The following is a 23,345-nucleotide window of genomic DNA, read 5'->3' on the forward strand; positions in this document are numbered from 1 at the left end:
CTTGATTGATGCTCAATTTACTGTTTTAAATATTTAGGCTCAAATCTTCAGCTCAGCATTGTAACCCTAGACACTAAATACCTTCTAGTGAATTTTATTTTAGGGCAAACTTCCAGCAGAGGATTCTACATAACTCAGTGCACAAAACCTCAAAGGGAGCAGTGGAGAGAATCGGCACAGAGACTGAACTCCCTTTTTTATGGCACTAATTGCGGAATTTTGTTAGAGTTTAAATGTCCTAATTTATTGACAATATATTGAGAGAAGATAAAGGGGTAGGGTGGGTGAGGTAAGTAGTTTAAGGGGGTTGAGTGGCAGCTGATCAAGGTGGGGGGGGGGGGAGGTTGGGGAGTCAGAGGGTAGTCATGTGGTGAGGGCTCATCAGTTCATAGAATCCTATACTGCAGGAGGAGGCCATTCAGCCCATTGAGCTTGCACTGACCACAATCTCACCCAGACCCTATCCCCATAACCCAATGTATTTTATCCTAGCTAGCCTCTTGACACTAAAGGGCAATTTAGCATAGCCAATCCATCTAACCTGCACATCGTTGGACTGAGAGGAAACCAGAGCCCCAAAAGAAACCCACACAGATGGGGAGAATATGCAAACTCCACAGACAGCAATCTGAGGCTGGAATCGAACCAGGTCCCTGGCACTGAGGCAGCAATGCTAACCACTGCCACCCTATTGTATCAGGGGGAATTGGGTGATGGGGCTCGGCCATCTCAATGGGAAGTTGGAAGATGTGGAGAGATGTCAGTTCTGTAGTTACCCAGGTGTTAGATTTTAATCTGCCTAACATTTCCCAGGTAACAAAAAGTAAATCACAACTGTCCAAAGTCTAGCTTTGAGTTGGAGACTTTTTTGAAGATTCACATGGAATGGGATCAGAAATTCAGAATTTCGGGGCAATTCCCACAGACCGTGGGAGATCTTATTCTCTCCACCATTGGTGTACTGGGGCCGTAGCCCACTATCTACAGATGCACTGCAGCAAGTCACCAAGGCTTCATTAATTGGCAGCTCCCCCCAAATCTACAATCTCAGTTGGCACAAGGGTAGCAGATGCACAGAAGTCCTTGATTTCCCAGTTATTTTTTTTTAAACTTTATTCCAATCCAATCAAGTCAAATTAAACCCAATTCAGAGTCCCAACAAGTTGGGACATTCCCAATCCAAGCTGACAAGACAGGGCTCTCACCTCCTGTCTTGGGCTTGATCTACATGATCTAAGCTGACTGGAGTAGGTGTAGCTCCTCGTCCAGGGCTTGATCTTATTTGCATCTTAGCCAAATGGCCGAGATGCCGCTTTAAAAAATTGCTTCAAATGAAGCTGAAATGTAACCTAATGACTTAACCAAGTGCAGCATGTCGATACTACACTTGATCTTAGCCAAAAGGCCGAGATTTCCCAGTTATTTGCACCTCGTGCATATAGACATTTGCTGTTCCTTCATGGCTGCTTGGTCAAAATTCTGTAACGTAACATTGTAGGAGCTCTATCTTTGCGTAGATTGCAATTCCAAAGGACTCATAATTATCTTCTCATAGGAAATTAGTGATGCGCAATAAGGGCCAAACTTGCCAGTGATTACTGTATCTCTATACTCATTTTTTTTAAAACAAAAATGACTGGAAAATGTGTAGACTGAGTGGCTACAAAAGTCGTCGCATAGTGAGTATATAGGAGTTATCGCCGGGAGTGCAGGTGGAGCATAAGTATTGTATATTGTTGAACTTAGGAATAATCTATGTTTGTTGGAAGTCTGTGATGTCAGTTATTTAAGGAACCCACAAAACTGAAGATGAAGTCCTGCTAGCACCAGGGCTGTGCCGCATCAACCCACTCATCAAAAATATTGCGGATAGTTGGGAAAAGTTCCATAAAGAGTGACGTATTTACTGTGGTGTGTTCTCTGACAAGTTTAAAAAAAAACAGTTTCATAATTGATTAACTTCTTGTGGGCCCTGAGGACATCAAAAAATTTGAGTAGTTTGTTTTCCAGACCAAGGAGAAAGAAGACATTGAGATAATCCTGAAAACAATTCAAGAACATCTGACTCCTAGTAAACAAAATGTAATCCTTGATAGACATGCATTCAACTCAACAAATCAAAGAGTAGATGAGTAAATACAATCTTACATGGCCAACCTAAAAACATTGGCAAAGAAACGTGCGTCTGAAACTTTCACTGAAGACCTAATCAGAGAATGATTTGCTTGTGGACTAAATAGTCTACCAGCAGCCATCGATATCTGCATGTTAAATAATCAGAAAAATGAAGCAGAGACTTCAGGCAGGAATTTGCAGTAGAGGGGGCATTCTGCTCCAACTGCAGTGACCAGCACCCACCAAACAGAGCAGCTTATTTTGTATTTGGTAAAAGGTGCAATAAAAGTGGGATTTGGAAATGCTGCAGATCCAAATCATAGCTGCCCTTCTTTATCATCAGCAATGTGGCAGCTGTTTGATCCACCAGGCATAGGAGTGTCAACAAGGTGATTGAATTGAAATTCAAACAAAGCAGTAATGCTACAGAGCCTCCACAACACTATTGCAAGTGTTGCCAATGTCACAGGAAAGGGTGAAATCTTCACCAACCTCAATATAATTAACAGTAATGCCAAACTTTAAAGTCAGGATTGATTCTGGAGTGAAGGATAATGTACTATCCAGCCAAATGTTACAGGAAATAAACGCATATGTGGTACCAAATTCCAGCACCCAGATGCCCCTCATGACTTATGGTAAACAGACAATCTACACCAAAGGTGCAGCAATCCTCGATTGCACACAGGGAAATTTCAAGTAGTTGAATAAAATGTAAAGCCATTATTAGTAAAGCATTGCATTGGGGCTCATTTAACTTGGTCAAGAAATGCATGTTTTACAACTCCAAGCCTCAGTGATGATAGCATATAGAGAACTCTTCAACTGTGACATCATTGACAAGCTACCAGTTGTATACCAGAGGAGACTCGATGATTCAACACCATCAATGGTCTATGCTCTGAGTAGAGCACCAGTAGCCATGAAGCAGGAAGTCCTTGATGAGCTGCATCGGATGCTGGCATTTGGTGTCATGAGATCTCTGAGCACAGTAACAGGTGTCACAACACCAGGTTAAAGTCCAACAGGTTTATTTGGCAGCACAAGCTTTCGGAGTGTCAGGCTCCTTCAGGTGAGTGAGGAATTGTGTTGACAAACAGGGCATATACAGACACAAACTCAACTTACAAGATAATGGTTGGAATGTGAGTCTTTACAGGTAATCAAGACTTAAAGGTATGGACAATGTGAGTGGAGAGAGGGCCAAGCAGAGGTTAAAGAGGTGTGAATTGTCTCCAGCCAGGACAGTTAGTCTCAGACAGTTAGGCCTCATCTCTAGATGAGGCCATGGAATGGGTTTCAGCAATGGTGGCTGCAAAAAAAAATCATAATATGTATTGACTCAATGCACTTAAAGTGCTGCTCAGACTAAATCCTATGAAGACAGATGATAGCATACATGCCAAATGCTGAGGTGTTCAGCATTTTCAATACAAAATGTAGATTCTGGCTGATCCTGATTGATGACGAATCCTTGAACCTAATCACGCTTGTGTCTCTGGTAGGCAGATATCATTTTCTTGGTATACCCTATGAGAGCAAATCTTTGGGGACAGTAAGTCTGAGCAAGGTGCCCGAATGGACTTCTGCACTATAGGGATTCTATGATTCCATAGATATATAAGTAAGTAGTTATGTATTCGGTTAGATTATTTGTATATTACATAATGTAGTTTCCTATTGCTCCCACTGTTATATTTCATCATGCAGTGGGAACTTTCCACACACCTGACAAAGGAACAGTGTTTCCAAAAGCTCGTGGGTTTACTATCAATTAAAGTGGTTGGACTTTAACCTGGTGTTGTGAGACTTCTTACTACATTTCATGCAGCCAGGTGCCCCAACTGAATGGGGGAAGATGTAGACAGAATGATTATGTGAGAACGTGGGCATGTTGCTACAACAGAGGTCAGGTGGTGGGAGTTCAGGAATTATCTCCAGGAGTGCGGGCAGAGCACAAGTATTGTATGTAGCTGTTGAGCTTAGGGAAAACTACCTTTGTTGGAAGACCTTATGTTAGTGACTTAAGTAACCCACAACATTCAACAAAATTAACAAAAAACATGTAGAACTGGGTCTGTGTCATGATTCGTCTCAGTGGTTTAAACTTACGTAGTGTTCAAATGGGTCTGCAATCTGTGTCACATTCTCCTGCTGTTGGCATCTTTAATATTTGTGCCAGTTCAGACTGGATGCATCAGAAGTGTTATTGGCACCACGGAAGCAGACACATGGATTAGCTTTAGTGCTGACACTGACTCCTTCAGTCAGGACTACAACTCCCAGGACAGCTGACACTGACTCCAACTTTTACAGATGCACCATAGAAAGCATTCTTTCTGGTTGTATCACGGCTTGGTCTGGCTCCTGCTCTGCCCAAGACCGCAAGAAACTACAAAAAAGTTGCGAACGTAGTCCAATCCATCACGCAAACCAGCCTCCCATCCATTGATAAAGGGGGGGCAGTTCAGAACGGAGTTGAGGAGGAACTTCTTCACTCAAAGGGTGGTGAATCTCTGGAATTCTCTGCCCGTTGAAGTGGTGGAGGCTGCCTCGCTAAATATTTTTAAGAAGCGGGTTGATGGGTTTTTGATAAGAGAGGGGATTAAGGGTTATGGGGAGAGGGCGGGAAAGTGGAACTGAGCCACGACAGATCAGCCATGATCTTATTGAATGGCGGGGCAGGCTCGAAGGGCCAGATGGCCTACTCCTGCTCCTATTTCTTATGTTCTTATGTTCTTATGTCTATGCTTCCCACTGTCTCGGCAAAGCAGCCAGCATAATTAAGGCCCCCACGTGCCCTGGACATTCTCTCTTATAGTAAAAAGTCTGTGTTTATGCCAGTCCAACGCCGGCATTCCCACATCATTCTCTCTTATGTCAGGGTAAAGATACAAAAGTCTCAGGTCAGGTACAACCAACACAAGAACAGCTTCCCCTGCTGCTGTCAGACTTTTGAATGGCCCTACCTTGCACAGAGTTGATCTTTCTCTACACCTTTAGCTATGACTGTAACACTACATTCTGCACTCTCTCCTTCTCTATGAAGGGTGCGCTTTGTCTGCAGAGTGTGCAGGAAACAATACTTTTCACTGTATGTTAATACCTGCTAAAGCTTGTGCTACCAAATAAACCTGTTGGACTTTAACCCGATGTTGTGAGACTTCTTACTATGTTTATCCCAGTCCAACGCCAGTATCTTCACATCATGTTGATACCCGTGACTATAATAACTCAAAATAAACCCGGTCAGGACTACAAGGCCCAGCCGCACTTCCGACACCTAACGGTTCTGGGCAGCTCGAGGCCCCCCTCCCACCTCCCACCTCCCAGCATAGGCGGCCGCCATTGGGCAGTGAGGCTGCTGGCTTGTGATTGGTGGCTGTTTGGGGGCGAGCCTGCTGAAGGTGAAGGTGATCACTTTGCGCTTGAAATGGCAGCTGTTCGCTTTGCTCTCTTGGCCAGCTGGCGAGGTGACGGTGTGCCCCGGCAGTTGCTGCTGCCGCTGCTGGTGAGAAATGCGGGTCCGGTTGTTTTGAGAGGCTGTGCGTTGATCTGTGAGAGGTGGCTCGGAGTTGGGGGAGAGGGTGTGGCGCTTCAGTCAGACTCGGATTGATATGAATTCAGTTGCTTCAGGGAGACCGGGAGATTTGGGTAGTTTGGTAAATTATATAGTTTGTGCAATCTGGATAGGACGGTGACTGGTGTAAACCCATCTAAAGTAGGGCCCGCAATGATGTGTATGTATATCTGAGGCGAGTGGCAGTCGGAGTGAGTGAGACTTGTCCACACTCCATAGTGGGCACATGATGTGAAGAGCAGCCAGAGCGACGTTCAGATGACCTTTCTTCAAAACGAAGTGCAAACATTTAAATCTGTTGGTCAGCATCGATGGCTAGGAGTTCATTTCGGGTCAGGATCTTCAAGTAGAATCGATGACCTGCGGCTACTTTTAAAACACCAGAAAACCACAAGAAATGTGTGTTAAAATTGAAAATTACACCCCCACCACCACCGATTTTTGAAACAACGAGGAATGAAGGCTGTCAATGTGGAGAAACTTGCAATAATCAATAATCCTTCAGCTGCTTCAAGATTTTTATGTGACATCCCATAGAGGGAAAAGCCAGATTAAGAGTTTACTATTTTAAGTATGTCACATGAGAGTGGCTAGTATAGAATAGAACAGAATCCCTACTGTGCAGAAGGAGGTCATTTAGCCCATCAGGTCTGCACCAACTCCATGACAGAGTAGCCCACCCAGACTCTATCCATGTAGCTGCACATATTTACCCTGCCAACCCCCTGAACCTACACATCTTTAGACAGCAGTGACATTTTAGCATAGCAAATCCACCTAACCTGCACAACATTGGCCTGTGGGAGGAAACTGGAGCACCCAGAGGAAACCCACACAGACATGGGAAGAACGTGCAAACTCCATAAGACCAGAATCGAGCCTGGGACCTTGGTGCTGTGAGGCAGCTGTGCTAACCATTTTAGCCTTTTTTTCAAATGTATTTTTCACAGTGGTGCATCGGATGCAGGAGCATGCATACTGAGTTTTACGTGGGTGAATGACTGAAAAGGAAAAAAGTAAAACGTACTATTATCACTGTACATGATAACCAACCAAAAGAATGTCGTAGAAGGCAAATAACTAGTCCCCTAACATGTGCCTTTCTACCAAAATCCTTTTGTTCTATTTATCCATACAAACAAGTTAAGGCTTATGTTTGTGAGTTTTCACCATTACATGGGTGGCACAGTAGCACAGTGGTTATCACTGCTGTTTCACAGCTCCAGGGACCTGGGTTCGATCCCTGGCTCGGGTCGCTGTCTGTGTGGAGTTTGCACATTCTCCTCATCTGCGTGAATTTCCTCCGGGTACATAGAACATAACAGCGCAGAACAGGCCCTTCAGCCCACGATGTTGCACCGACCAGTTAAAAAACTATGACCCTCTAACCTAAACCAATCCCTTTCCATCCATAAACCTATCCACGGATCTCTTAAACGCCCCCAAACTAGGCGCATTTACAACTGCAGCAGGCAGGGCATTCCAATCCCTCACCACCCTCTGGGTAAAGAACCTACCCCTGACATCCGTCCTATAACTACCTCCCCTTAATTTAAAGCCATGCCCCCTCGTGCTAGCTTTCTCCATCCGAGGAAAAAGGCTATCACTTTCCATCCTATCTAAACCTCTAATCATCTTATATGTTTCAATAAGATCCCCTCTTAGCTGCCTTTTTTCTAGCGAAAACAACCCCAAATCCCTCAGTCTCTCCTCATAGGACTTCCCCTCCATACCAGGCAGCATCCTGGTAAACCTCCTCTGCACCCTCTTCAAAGCCTCCACATCCTTCCTGTAATGTGGGGACCAGAACCGGGTACTCCGGTTTCCTCCCACGGTCCAAAGATGTGCGGGTTAGGTTGATTGGCCATGCTAAGAAATTGCTCCTTAGTGTCCTGGGATGCTTGGGTTAGAGGGATTAGTGGGTAAAATGTGTAGGGATGTGGGGGTGGGACCTGGGTGGGATTGTGTTCAGTGCAGACTTGATGGGCCGAAGGGCCTCTTTCTGCACTGTAGGGTTCTATGATTCATATTTTCCATTATATAAATGGTGCTTTGATCTACAGTGCCATGGAATGTTTATAACTTCCCACACATAATTCCTGATCATGGCTATGTTGTTTGAATGGACCTAATAGGTGTTGTCTAACACCTATTATTGAACAACAGTGATGAAGGTTCCTAATCAAACTTGTTAAGCTACGTCTTCATGAGTGCTGCAAGCCTTTTGGCACTTCATTAAACAATCATTACTCAAATGAAATCCTAAATAGTGAGTGTCAACTGAGAGACATCACATTTAAGCATAATCCTGCATGATGTATACATACTTTTGAGTCTGTAATAGAGGTTGGTAATTATGATCAAAAATTGGAAACATGCTGCTTTTCCCTTCCCTACCTAGCTGTACAGACACCAATTAGAGTAGCTAATTCAGAATTGAGGTGGAGCTAGACCTGGAACTTTCTAGTCTGTATAATTCAAATACATGCAGTTACCAAGTGAGCTACGTTAAATTTCAAGATCTGATATTGTTTTAATCCATGGAGTACTGAACATCTTTAAAGATTTTTGATTTTCATAACATTCTTTTGACCTGTAGTATGAAGTTGTTGACACTACCATTAAAAATATAAGGGTCGGGTTTGTATCTGGAACAGAAGTCACATTACTTCATAATGGTGGATCATTGAGTTCAAATATCTTTGACCACAGATGTTGCAATACTGACTGCAAAATTGAACAAATAGCTGGTGATTAGTCAGAGAAAATGTTTACTTTTCAATGTGCCAAACAAGTGATTTAAAAAAAATGTTTTATTACATTTTTACCATTTCAGGATTAGAATTTGTTTCTTTGCCATTTCTCATTTCAAAGTTGCTAGAGTCTAGCTACTATATATTTTCCCACGTGTGAAAGACAAATTAATTTTTAGTACTAAATATATTTTGTTAATCAGTATTTATCTTTACTCACGTTAACTTCCTTTAAAATTCTTTTCTTTTTCAAAAATGAAAAATAGCAGTTTTTGCTTCACATGACTGCTACAAAAAATCTTATCGACCTAATTCTAGTTGGCTACGGACTATAACAGTAGTTTTAATTTGAAGAGTTAAGAAGTTGTTTAAAAACAATTGCTGTCAGTTTTGAGGTTTCAATACAAGCTTATTTAGTAGTGATATTAGAATAAATGAAACAAGCTGCATGTTTAATTTGGTTTCAAAATCTGCCCTTGTACTCAAAAGAATAGCTAGCAATAGCCACTACCGCCAGAGATAGTCTAAGTGTAAAAAGATTGTGCGCTCTTTTGCAGTATGGACTTTGAGATATTGTCAACTAGCAGGCCATTGGACTGAATAACACAAAAGACCTTCTTCTGGCTCTTTGTCAAACAAAATGGAAAATAAAATTTATGTTAATATTTTGTAAGTCATAAGACTGAAATAAACTTTGCTTTTGTTATATAGATGAGAGTATGTTATGGTCTTCCTATACCAGATCTTTCTTAATGTGTTATCTCAGTATATTAAAGAAAACTAAGAATATAATGTGTTTTATCTCAGCTTGCAAAATGTAAGCACAGAGGATATTCATCTGGAGCCACATTGAATGTAAGTATCATAACTTCTTTCAAGTTTGCTGTGATTTGTATTAATGAGTTTTATGGATTAGGATGTTTTACCAGAAATGCACACTGTATTCTGTAACAATTACAAAATGACTACATTTAAAATGAAACCTGTACAGACTTGACATCCCCAAAACACACACATGTTGATGGTTCCAGATAATGTGAATTGTGATAGATACAAGCTGCACCTTGAAATCACAGGCACTTTGTAAGTGTGAACTTTGGACTGTCTTCATTGCACTAAATCTGTTTACAGCTTAAAATGACACATTGTTTAATGCGAGGGTGTAGGGGGTGAAATAAATGTACATCTCTTTACCCAGCATCCACTGAGACAGAGAAATCACCCTATCTCTGAAATTGAATGATTGCTTGAGTCTCTTCCAGGCATCTGCCACTATGGCTATTAAGGACTCCTCGTTGCATAAAAGCTAGGAACTACTTCTCATTCCATATGGTTTCCAGCCCTCCAGAAATTGAGGGTTCCTATCGTGCGCGTTCATTTCTCCAGATGAATTGTTTAAATTTCTTGAAATAGGACGTCCACATGACAAATAGACATGCTAAGTGTGAGGTACTGTAAATAATGACTAACTGTTATCTTGCAACTAAGAGTGAGAACAAGGTCATGCCACATGAATTTTAAACTGAACAATTTTTTCTGTCTTTTCCAATGAGATCATAATTGGTACTATTTTGTGCTGACACTCAGAGCCACAACCAGGCTACTGGTACAAAAGGGCAAGGGTGCTCAGTGGGCAAGTAGGTGAGGGGGGGATGTTCTGTGGGCAATAAGGTGAGGGGGCAAGTGGGGAGGAGTGCTTGTAGAAAGGGAGTTTGGGGAATGTGGATTTGTGGGATTGGTGAATGGGATTGGGGAGGGAACAGAGAGGTTTGGGAAGGGGTGAGAGATGAGGGACTTTGGGGAATGGGGACATTGGCGGGGATGGAAAGAGACTGGGGGATTTTGGAAGAAAGATAAACATGGTTTGACTAGTGGAGCTTTCGGGAGGGCATGAAGAGGTCTTGGGAATGTGTGGGGGAAAAGATTGGGGAATGGGGGTTGGGGAGGGAATGTTCTTTTGTTTTCTCATGGGATCATTCATCTCTTCATGTTGCCTATTTGTAATTGTCCTTGTGAGGGTGATGGAGTAGCACCTTCTTGAATTGCTGCCGTTCATCTGATCTAGGTAGGCACGCTCGCTAAGGGAGTGCCAGGATTTAGGGAGTGCAACAGTGAACCTGTGCTAATGTCATTCCATGTCAGGGTGTTGTGTGACTCAGGAGAACTCGCAATTGGTGTTGCGTCGAGTGGCCTTGTTCTTGTAGGTCGTAGAGATCGTGGATTTGAAAGGTGCTGTCGAAGGAGCCTTGGTGAGTTGTTGCAGTGCATCTTGTAGATGGTAAATACTGCTGCCACTGTGTTAGTGATGGAGGGGGTGAATGCTTGTTTAAAGTCATAGAGGGTGTGCCAACCTGTGCCATGTAGATTGAGAAAAGGCTTTGAGGAATTAGGAGGCGAGTTACTTGAAGCTAAATTCCCAACCTCTGATCTGTTCTTGCAGCCACAAAATTTGTATGGCTGGTCCAATTGAATTTCTGGTCAATAGTAACTGCAAGATGTTGTTGGGGTATTTGCTGAAAGTAATGCCGTTGAATGTCAATAGTTGAATGTTTTTTCTTTTGTAGATCATGCCACAAGAAGGCAGACTGCTCTGGTATCTGAGGAGTTGCTAATGTTACTGAACAGTGTGCAAATGTCATGAACATCCCCACTTCTGACTTAGATGGAAGGCAGATCACTAATGAAGCAGCTGAAACTGGTTGGGCCACAACACTATCCTGAAGAACTGCTGCATTTTCCTGGGGCTGAGATAATTGGCCTCCACCAACTGCAACCTTTTTTATATACGAGGGATGATGTCATCCAATAGAGAATCCCTCCAATTCCCCTTGACAGAGAATTGATCTTATGGGAGATAGTGACATAGTGGTAATTTCACTTGACTAGTTATCTAGAGGTCCAGATTCATGTTCTTGGAGCATGGGTGCAATTCCCACTTGTTGGAACTTAAATTCCATTAAGTTTTTCAAAAAATCTGGAATTGAAAGCTAGTCTCAGTCATGGTGACCATCTCTGTCATCAGTTGTTGCTATTTGTCTTCTGACTATGCATGCTCTGATCTATTAATCTATTATATAGCACATTACCCAAAGCCTTTGGGAAGTTTAGAAAAATTACATCTCCTGCATTCTCCTTATCCACTCTAAATTGCCGATATTGGTATATAATAATATAAGAACACTTACTAAGATACAGAATGCATTAAGTCTATCTGATTTAAAATTTTATTTACAACTGAATACTCAGAATATAATACTTTTAAACCATAGGAAGTGGTCATTGCAAGTGCAGCCAGAACCCCTGTTGGTTCATTTAAAGGATGTCTTTCCTCATTAACAGCCACTCAGCTTGGTTCAATTTCGATAAGAGCTGCCATTGAAAGAGCAGGTATGAGTATATGTTCTGTTCTTTGATTTAAAAAACCTTTTCTTCAACTTTAGTTTTTTTTGTGAAGCAAAGCTTTTGGTAAAATTAAAATGCATGCAAAGCAAATTGGTAAAATAAAATGGAGAACTAAATAATGCTGGACTGACAGAAGAAAATTGAGATATGGAAGAAACGTAACTGCTAAATCTAATGTATTATTTAGCTACTTAAAATCCCTTAATGTAGAGATCACTACCTAATGTAGTGACTGTAGAAGCATTTTTCAAAATGTGTCACTTTTTGTTCATGCAAAGTAGTAGATGATATTGGCAAGGTCTGATGAGATGAGGAGAATGAAGTTGTTTATGAGCTGAATAGCGTTTTTCCCATTACGGTTTATGGAATTCTTTACCTATCACCAGCATGTGTTTATGATGTCTGATGGTGAGACCTTGAATACTTTACAAATTGTAACAAAACCTCACTACGTGCTAACTAATTTGCACAGTTTGATTAGCAAATATCCATAGTAAGGTTTGAGTGACAGATTTTTATAAATGCCAGTTGATGCTGAGAAGCTTGACCAGCAAAGCAAGCTGTAAGATTCACATTTCAAACCATCAAAAGTCTCTGGACAAAACCAGAGGTGGTGAATGTCTGGAACCCGCTGCCTGGGGAAGTAGTGGGAGCAGGTACAATAACGGCATTTACGGGACATCTAGACAATAGGATGGGATGGAAGAGTACGGACTCCATTAAGTGCATATGATTTTAGTTTAGGCAGGCATCATGATCGATGCAGGCTTGGAAGGCTGAAGAGTCTGTTCCTGTGCTGCACTGTTCTTTGTTCAGTGTCAACATTTTTAATTTTTGATGTGTTTTAATTCATACGTTTATTATATTACACTGCAGTAGTATAAGTATGATATCACTTCAATACCCATATGGTTTTTCCAGTGTTAGTATAGTGCAACACTAACGTTTATGGAATCTTTGGTTTTAAAAATGTAACTTTTCCAAGTCGATTACTTTTTTTTAAGGTTGCCACAAATTTTTCTCAGCATATAGATACTGAGTTGTAAGATAGAAAGTTCTTGAGAGTAGATTGAAATGATTCATCGTGCACTGTTCTTTTTTTTACCTCTGTAATGAAGTGCTGGCTTCCACTTGACATTTTCCCAATGGGATGTATCAGTGCCCTATTCATCTTGCACAATATGTTTGCACTATCAGTCTACTACATTGTAACAATGATAATCAAGCTATATTTCTGTTGACCAAAGTATACAAGAACGTAAGAACATAAGAAATAGGAGCAGGAGTAGGCCATCTAGCCCTTCGAGCCTGCCCCGCCATTCAATAAGATCATGGCTGATCTGAAGTGGCTCAGTTCCACTTTCCCGCTTTCTCCGCATAACCCTTAATTCCCTTGCCTACCAAAAACCTATCTACCCGTGTCTTAGATTTAGTGAGGTAGTCTCTACCACTTCAATGGGCAGAGAAGTCCAAAGATTCACCACCCTTTGAGTGAAAAAGCTCCTCCTCAACTCCGTTCTAAACTGCCCCCCCCCCCCCCAATATCTTGAGGCTGTGCCCTCTAGTCCTGCTGTCCTTTCTGAGCAGGAAGAATCTCTCTACCTCTACCCTATCCATCCCCTTCATTATCTTATATGTCTTTGTAAGATCCCCCCTCATCCTCCTAAACTCCAACAAGTACAAACCCAGTCTATTTAGTCTCTCTTCATAGTCCAACCCGGTCATCTCCCGGTATCAGCCTAGTGAACCTCCTCTGCACTCCTTCCAAGGCCAAAATATCCTTGCGCAAGTGCGGTGACCAAAACTGCACACAGTACTCCGGCTGCGGCCTCACCAGTGCCCTGTACAGTTGCAGCAAGACCTCCCTGCTTTTATATTCTATCCCCCTCGCTATAAAGGCCAGCATCCCATTCGCCTTCCTGATCACCTGCTGCACCTGCAGACTGGGTTTTTGCAACTCATGCACAAGGACCCCCAGGTCCCTTTGCACCGTAGCATGCTACAGCTTTTCACCCTTTAAATAGTAATCCCACCTACTATTATTCCTGCCAAAGTGGATAACCTCACACTTGCTAAATTTGTACTCCATCTGCCAGGTCCTCGCCCACTCGCTCAGCCTATCTAGATCCCTCTGCAGACTTTCCACACCCTGATTCTTTCTGTTGAAATCTTAGACATTGTTATGCTTATTTTCTACACATGTTAGCTAATTGAATATTTGTATGCAGCAGACTTTGATGTGCAGTATTAATATATTTGTTTAATTGACAGGAATTCCTTCAGAAGAGGTGAAAGAAGTGTACATGGGCAATGTTTTACAGGCTGCAGAAGGACAAGCTCCTGCTAGACAATGTGCCCTTGGTGCAGGTAAGTATACTGCTATTATAATTAGATGAATGAAAAATATAGCACGGACTTTTGGGTTGGATCATAAGTAAAACTCTGACCATTGCTGTCTTAGTTCAGTGTCAGGGAAAACAGTTATTCTAAATGTTATGGATGAAGTTTGATGGTTGGAAAACGTTTCTCTTGATTTAGGTTTGCCAGTCTCCACACCTGCAACAACTGTCAACAAGGTCTGTGCCTCTGGAATGAAATCAATCATGCTAGCAGCACAAAGTCTTATGTGTGGACATCAGGTACTTCTGCTTAATTTATGGTGGAAACGTGTGATTTTTTTTTCAGGTTGATTTAAAATTTAGTTTCTTTGGAAACAAATAGATCAAGAATAATTCACTACCAAGTTAGGTAGCTTGTAAAATGCAATCTACTGAGACATGACTGCAGGGAAACTTGACTCAAATTAAACTTTGCAGCATATCACATATTTAGAATCTTGGTTAGAGCACACTTAAGAGATATGCGCGCATTTCTGGTTGCCATATAATTAAATGGATATAGAGGCGCTGGAGAGGGTACAGAGAAAATTTCCAGTGATAGGTCTAGTCGTACGTTTCAGTTCTATCTGGAAAGGATTGACAGAAGGGGCTCTTTTCAAAAAAACAGAAGGCTGAGTGGTCACATAATAGATGTCTTGCAAAGCATGAAAGTTTTGATAAGGTGGATACAGAGAAGACGTTTCCACTTGTGGGTAAGAGCTTAACCAGAAGCCATCACACTGCCGTTCACAATTTGCAGTCTAGATTCAGTCACCAAAACATCGAAAAGAAACTTCTTTATCCAAAGACTGATACAAATGTGGAACTTACTGCCACGGAGAGTGGTTGAAGTGCCTAGCCTTGATGCATTTAAGGGAAACTAGAGAACACATGAGGGGAAGGTTATTACGATATATTTGAATGAAGAAAGATTGGTAGAAGCTCAAATGTAACGAAATGCTGATAGGGACTCGTTGGGCTATGGCCTATTTCTGTGCTGTACACCCCTTATAACTCTATGTAACATGATAATGTAATGCAGCAACGTAGCTGAGAACTCAGTGGGAAAAATATCAAGAACAGTGTATATTTAAAGTAAGGTGTAGTCCTACTTTTTGTGAATCCGGTGTTTTGTACTTCCATGAATGTGACTATTAGGTATTTTTTAACATTAGTTGAATATTAATTATTTTTTCCCTACATCTCAGGAGGTAATGGTTGCTGGTGGGATGGAGAGCATGTCCAATGTACCATATGTGATGGGCAGAGAAACACCAGTTTATGGTGGTGTAAAATTGGAGGACCTGATTGTAAAGGATGGGTTAACGGATGTCTACAACAAAATTCATATGGCAAGTATTTAACTTTTCTGATAAACTTTTTCCTTTGCAGTTGGTTGAGAGTATTTATGTATTGGCAATGGAGCCAGATATTGAATATTTTTTGATATAAAAGTCTAATTTCAATTTCCTATAGTGCTGTGATCTGATGTGATCAAAGAGCAAGGCTGGCGGGGTAATATCGAGAATGGAGTCGAGATAGGGGAAGGCTGAGAGTGGGGTTTGTCCCTGACAGCTGCTTTTCTACAGTTCTCCCACATTGAACAATGTGGAGAAATCCAGAGAGGATGGAGAAGAGGATTCCGGCAGGAGAGGCTTGAGTGACTGAGTGTGGAGGGCAGTAATAAGTGAGTGGAGCCTATGTGAATAGAGGGCATGAGTGAATGCAAAGGCTGAATGAAGATGGGAAGGCATGAGTACGTGAGCGGGGGAGACTGAGTGATGATGGGAGGACGCGAGTGAGCGAATGGGAGTTTGAATGGAGATGGGAGGGAGGCTATGTGAGAGTGTGGGTGGGTGGGTGGGGTGGGGGGGCAAGCTGATTACAGTATGTGTGGTGCGTAGGAGAGATTGCTTCATTGAGTCAGCTATCATTAGTGAATAAGGAGTGTTTGTCTGAAACCTACATGGGTATCTAAATTAATTTTACAAAATTGTTTAAGAATTTTACGTGTGTTGTATATTATTATACGTTGACATATAATACACGAACTTTAATTCGCTCATTGTTTCTATGCTACTTTATTGCTGTTGGTTTTATTTTTGTTGGTGTCTGGGGTCATCTTCATTTTCGAGTTTTTTTTTAATGTAGATTATTTTTCCATGGAATGTGGGCAGCATTGACAAGGCATGCCTTTGTTACCCATCCTAAAAGCCCTTCAGAAGGTGGTGATGAATTAAAATGAGGTCACATTGCAAAGTAGTTTGCATAGCATTGGCAAGGTCCTTCGTTTTGCATGTATAGGGGTGGGGAGAGAGGAGGAGGTTGTTCTTCAGGGTAGTGTCTTGGACCCAACTTCCGTCATGAGGTCAGAAGTAGAGATGTTCACTGATGTGTGTTCAGCATCGTTCGGAACTCCTCAGATATTAAAACAATCCATGCCCAAATGCAGCAAGACCTGGACAATATCCCGGCTAGGGCTGGCAAATGGCCAGTAACGTTCGCACCACACAAGTGATTGGCAATGATCATCTCCATAAAAGTAAACCTAACCACTGCCTCATGATATACAAAGGCATTACCGTTGTTGAATCTCCCACTATCAACACCTGGGGGTTAACTTTGACCAGAAACTGAACTGGACTAGCCAGATAAATGCTGTGACTACAAGTCAGAGACTATGAATCCTGCAGCAAGTACTTCCTTCCTGACTCTGCAAACCCTGTGTACAGTCGAGTAAATGTGGCTCCAACAACATTCATAAGAACATAAGAACATAAGAAATAGGAGCAGGAGTAGGCCATCTGGCCCTTCGAGCCTGCCCCGCCATTCAATAAGATCATGGCTGATCTGTCGTGGCTCAGTTCCACTTTCCCGCCCTCTCCCCATAACCCTTAATCCCCTCTCTTATCAAAAACCCATCAACCCGCTTCTTAAAAATATTTAGCGAGGCAGCCTCCACCACTTCAACGGGCAGAGAATTCCAGAGATTCACCACCCTTTGAGTGAAGAAGTTCCTCCTCAACTCCGTTCTGAACTGCCCCCCCTTTATCTTGAGGCTGTGCCCCCTAGTCCTACTGTCTTTTTTGAGCGGGAAGAGTCTTTCCACCTCTATCCTATCCATCCCATTCATCATCTTATACGTCTCAATGAGATCTCCCCTCATTCTTCTAAACTCTAACGAGTACAAGCCTAGTTTATTCAGCCTCTCCTCATAGCTCAACCCCCTCAACTCCGGTATCAGCCTAGTAAACCTCCTCTGCACTCCCTCCAAGGCCAAAATATCCTTGCGCAGGTGCGGCGCCCAAAACTGCACACAGTACTCCAGCTGCGGCCTCACCAATGCCCTATACAGCTGCAGCAAGACCTCCCTACTTTTATATTCAATCCCCCTCGCTATGAAGGCCAGCATCCCATTCGCCTTCCTGACCACCTGCTGCACCTGCAGGCTGGGTTTTTGCGACTCATGCACAAGGACCCCGAGGTCCCTCTGCACCGTCGCCTGCTGCAGTTTTTCGCCACGTAAGTAATAGTCCTTCCTACCATTCTTCCTACCAAAGTGAACCACCTCACACTTGCCAACATTAAATTCCATTTGCCATTTCCTGGCCCATTCGCCCAGCCTATCTAGATCCTTCTGCAGACTCTCCACACCCTCCGCACAATTTGCCTTTCCCCCAATCTTGGTGTCATCAGCAAATTTCGACACCCTACACTCGGTTCCCTCCTCCAGATCATCTATATAAATGGTAAATAGCTGAGGCCCCAGCACCGACCCCTGGGGCACCCCACTAGTCACCAACCGCCAATCCGAATAGCACCCATTGACCCCCACTCTCTGCCTCCTATTTGACAACCAATCCTCTATCCACGCTAACCCTACCCCCAACTCCATGTCCTCTGACCTTCTGCAGTAACCTCTTGTGAGGTACCTTATCAAACGCCTTCTGAAAATCCAGAAAGACCACATCCACCGGCTCTCCTCTATCCACCGCCCTAGACACATCCTCATAGAACTCCAGTAAATTGGTCAGACACGACTTCCCTTTAATGAAACCGTGTTGCGTCTGCCCTATCAAGCAATTCCCTTCAAGATGCCTCGCAATTTCCTCCTTAATGACGGATTCTAACATTTTACCTACCACAGACGTTAAACTAACCGGCCTGTAATTCCCCGCCTTTTGCCTGGCACCCTTCTTAAACAACGGCGTAACATTAGCCGTTTTCCAATCCTCCGGCACTTCCCCGGAATCCAGCGACGTCTGGAAAATAACCACCAAGGCATCCACTATCACCTCCGCCATTTCTTTCAGAACCCTCGGATGCATTCCATCCGGTCCTGGGGACTTGTCCACAATCAGCCCCTCCAGTCTGTCGCGCACCACCTCTCTAGTAACAGTAATGTCATTAAGACCCTCCAGTCCTACCACCTTTCCATCGCTAACACCCGGCAAATTATTCACGTCCTCCTCCGTGAAGACAGAAACAAAAAAGTTATTCAAGACCTTAGCCATATCCCCATCCCCTACCACTAGGTCCCCTTTCTCATCCGCTAAGGGACCAACGTTCACCCTAGCCAGCCTCTTCCTTTTTATATATTTATAAAAACTCTTGCTATCCTTTTTTATATTAAGTGCTAGCCCAGCTTCATAGTTTATCCTACCCTTCTTTATCAACTTCTTTGTCAATCTTTGTTGACATTTAAACCTTTCCCAATCCTCTTCTCGCCCACTGCTCTTAGCTACTCTAAATTCCTCCGCTTTTAATTTAACACTTTCCTTCACCTCCTTCGTTATCCACGGCTTATTACCTCTCTTCCTACTGTCCTTTTTAACCATCGGAATAAATTTCTGCTGAGCACCAAGAAAGATCTCCTTAAAGATCCTCCACTGCTCCTCAGCAGACCTACCTTCCAACGCACTCCCCCAGTCCACATTCGCCAATTCTTCTCTCATCCTACCATACTCCCCTCTATTCAAACAAAGGACACGTGTCCGGGAACCCACTTTCTCCTCCTCCATCTGCAACAGAAACTCCACCATACAATGATCACTCTCTCCAAGAGGATCCTTCACCTCAAGGTCCCTAATTCTACCCGCCTCATTACATAGCACCAGATCCAAGATAGCTCGCTCCCTCGTCGGCTCCAACACACACTGTTCCAGGAAACTATCCCGGCAGCATTCCAAGAACTCCTCCTCGAGCCCACCTCGTCCAACATGGGTCGACCAATCAATATGCAGATTGAAATCCCCCATAACTACTGCCGTCCCCATTCCTGCACGCCGCACTTATTTGCGCGTTAACAGCCCGCCCCACCTCCAGATCATTATTCGGGGGCCTATAGACGACACCCACCAGCGTCTTCCTCCCTTTGCTGTTCCTAATCTCCACCCACAACGATTCCACTTTCTGCTCTTTGGCTCCGATATCATCCCTTGCTACCACCTTGATGCTGTCCTTAATCAGCAGAGCTACGCCACCCCCTCTTTCCTCCTGCCTATCCTTCCTAAACACTTGATAGCCCTGTACATTCATCTCCCAGTCCCTGTCACCTTGCAGCCACGTCTCTGTAATGGCCACCAGATCGTATCCATTTGTGTCGATCTGCGCCACCAGCTCATCCACTTTATTCCGAATGCTTCGTGCATTCAGATAAAGCGCTTTCATCCCAGCCTTCTTCTGGACCCTATTTGCCGTAACGCCACCACTTGGGACATCCTCAGCCTCTTCCCTTACCTGTACCCTATCCTTAACTGTAGACCTCCTAACATCACCTACCCTCGCACCCTCCCCCCCCCTAATTAGTTTAAAGCCCTGTCTACAGTTCTCTTTACTCGATTCGCCAGCACTCTGGTCCCAGCACGATTCAGACCAACCCCATCCCGCCCGAACAAGTCCCACCTACCCCAATACTGGTGCCAATGCCCCATAAATTCGATCCCATTCCTCCCACACCAATCTCTGAGCCACCCATTCACTTCCTTTATCCTGTCAACCCTACGCCCATCTGCACTCGGTTCAGGCAGTAGCCCAGAGAAGACCACCTTGTCGGTTCTACTTTTTAATTCCATTCCCAGCTTCTCATACTCCCTCCCCAGATCCTCAGTCCGCACTTTGCCTACGTCGCTGGCACCCACATGTACCACCACAACTGGGTTCTCACCCTCCCACTCCAGATTCCTCTGCAGCCCAGCTGCGACATCCTGTACCCGAGCACCAGGCAGACAACACACCCTTCTGTGCACTTTGTCATTGTGACAAAGGACAGTGTCAATACCCTTCACCCCACTATCTCCAATCACTACTACGTTCCTTTTCCCCTTCTCTTTGCCTATGTCCTGCTGCATCACTGTACCGTGTGCAGTTTGCTCACCAACCTCACCTGCCTCGTCCTCTTCCAGACTGGAAGCAAGAACCTCAAACCTGTTATGCAGATTAAGAGGCTGAGGCCTCCGCTCCTCACCCCCTTTCCTCCTCCCAGCAGCCCCCTTTTGTTCCTGACCCTTAGATTTAGACAGTCTAGGGGGGGTGGATGTCACTTGCACCCCATTGACAATGACACCCTCTCTCCCCCTGATGAGCCTCAGTGTCTGTAGCTCAGAGGCCAGCTCATCCACCTTGAGCTGGAGCTCCTCCAGCAACCTGCACTTACTGCAGACATGGCCACTGGGAAGGACCCTGGGGTCCACCAGTTCCCACATCATACAGGAACCGCACATCACATGCCCCTCCATTATTCAATATAATTTGTTGTGGGAAAAAAATATTTTCCTTGTTTTTTGCTGTAGTAGTTTTGAAAAAAAAAATTTTTTTTTTTTCCTTGTTCTTTCCACCTGGCCTTTTTACCTTCCAGCCCTTTTTGATATTAAGCCCTAATAGCTCACTCTGCTTCCCTCTCACTCCGCTGCCCGCTCCGACGCTGCCCGCTATCTACACCAGGCCTCCTTTTAAACTTGGCGCTGATTTAAAGCAGATGGGCCACAACTGCCTGATGATCACTCCCTCACAATTCTTAAAGCAGTAAATACAATAAGTAAATGCTTTAAACAGTTCTACAAAGAACAAAGTGCTTTAAACTTATTTTAAACAGGTTTTTAACAGGTAAAGTCTTAGCTTTCTCTCTGATGCTCCTTCCTCGTCTGCTCCAGCAAACAATGTAAGGCTTCAAGAAGCTTGGCACCATCCAGGAAAAAGCAGCCCACTTGATTGCCATGCCATCATAAATATTCACACCCTTCACCACCAATGCACAGTAGTAACAGTGTGTACCACCTACAAGATGCACCAGAGGAACTCACCAATGCTGTTTCTGCAACATCTACCAAATCCACGACCACTATCATTTAGGAGGACAAGGGCAGTAGATAGATGGGAATGCCATCACCTGGAAGTTCCCCTCCAAACCATCACCATTCTGACTTGGAAATATATCTCCACTCCTTCTCCCAACAGCACTGTTGGTATACCTCATAGACTGCAGCAATTCAAGAATGCAACTCACCACCACTGTCCATTGTCTTGAGAGCAATTAGGAACGAGCAATAAATGCTGGCTAAGCCAGCAAAGCCCACATCCCATGAATGGATTTTAAAAATTCTTCAAAGTCATGTTCAGTTGTTAGTATCCTGTATTAAAGGCACTAACTGTATTGAATGCTGAAATGCTGAGGTCATTTTGGTGATTTGATAGAAATGCATTGGTTCACAGTCAAGGTAAACAAAGAGAAGCAAATGTTCCTAACACTTGAAAGTTAATAATTCCACCTATCTGAAGTGGCCTGAAAGCATTTGTATTTCACTACAAGCCAGTAAAAAGTGCTATAATTAAAAGATTCCTTGTCATAAAATTTTGTGACCCTTTTGTCTCCAGCCACTCATCCTTTGTATGCATTAGTAACTTTGTATGAATGTACTGCCTATTGGAGTCTCCCTTTCATTACATTTAGAATGTGGATGGGTTTCAGGTTGGCTGGAAATGGCCATTTTTATTCTTAAAATGTTTGGTACACTTTCTGTGAGGCTCTAGTTTGACTTACTATTTCTTGCATACAGCTTAGATTATAGTTGTCCATGTGTGTTTAAAAGGATTTCTCTGCATGCATTTACAAATACATTTCTTGAAAATGCATAGTCACCAACTTGATCATTCACGTTTTAGAAACAAAAGAAACTACATTCTGTGAAAGTATATTGGCTCAGAATTTGCTGAAAAAAAGCAATGAGTGAATAACACAGGCTATTATTAATGTGCAAATTTATGAGCAAATAGTGGTGCAGCTGAGATTTGAGTTGCTCCACTATCAACTTCACGAAAACAACATTTGTTTTTAACCTTCCTTAGATTTATGTAAAACTGAAGTATTTGGACATTAATTATCCATTAATCCTGCTACAACATTAAATTGTAACTAACAGCTAAAGCACCCTTTTAATGATGTGGCAGTCATTACTGATTGCCAATCGTGCTTTCAGGTCAGAGGATGAACAGTTAAAAGTGAAATCTCCATCCTTCATTTGTGAATAGTTTTATGAATTGAGATTTCAAAAATGTAAATGTTTTTCTTTTTATTTTTCATCTTTCTCTTTATTCCTCCAATTGTACCTGATTTAACATTGAATTTACATTCTAATTCACCCTCCTCAAATCATTCTGTTTCTTTCTCAGTCATAAGAACATAAGAAATAGGAGCAGGAGTAGGCAATCTAGCCCTTCGAGCCTGCCCCGCCATTCAATAAGATCATGGCTGATCTGAAGTGGCTCAGTTCCACTTTCCCGCTTTCTCTCCATAACCCTTAATTTCCTTAATTGTCAAAAACCCATCTACCTGTGACTTAAATATATTTAGCGAGGTAGCCTCCACCACTTCAATGGGCAGAGAATTCCAGAGATTCACCACCCTTTGAGTGAAGAAGTTCCTCCTCAACTTCGTTCTAAACTGCACCCCCCCCCCCCCCCCCCACACACACACACACACACACACACACACACACACACACAACCTTATCTTGAGGCTGTGCCCTCTGGTCCTGCTGTCCTTTCTGAGTGGGAAGAATCTCTCTACCTCTACCCTATCCATCCCTTTCATTATCTTATACGTCTCTATAAGATCCCCCC

General features: G+C 43.2%; 1 protein-coding gene across 1 annotated transcript in view; it reads left to right on the top strand.

Moving 5' to 3' along the window:
* The first annotated feature begins 5,487 nt into the window (after positions 1–5,487).
* The window catches only part of acat1 (acetyl-CoA acetyltransferase 1), a 39,873-nt gene continuing 22,015 nt past the window's right edge, over positions 5,488–23,345 (top strand). The window contains exons 1-6 of the mRNA XM_080197267.1: positions 5,488–5,626; positions 9,256–9,303; positions 11,718–11,835; positions 14,122–14,217; positions 14,389–14,489; positions 15,437–15,580. Of these exons, the coding sequence (XP_080053393.1) occupies positions 5,549–5,626; positions 9,256–9,303; positions 11,718–11,835; positions 14,122–14,217; positions 14,389–14,489; positions 15,437–15,580 (585 nt within the window). The 5' untranslated portion in view covers positions 5,488–5,548. The remainder of the gene's footprint in view (positions 5,627–9,255; positions 9,304–11,717; positions 11,836–14,121; positions 14,218–14,388; positions 14,490–15,436; positions 15,581–23,345) is intronic.

This window comes from Carcharhinus amblyrhynchos, chromosome 10 (genome assembly GCF_965287045.1).
Source record: "Carcharhinus amblyrhynchos chromosome 10, sCarAmb.v2.hapA, whole genome shotgun sequence".
In the NCBI taxonomy this organism is placed as follows: Eukaryota; Metazoa; Chordata; class Chondrichthyes; order Carcharhiniformes; family Carcharhinidae; genus Carcharhinus; species Carcharhinus amblyrhynchos.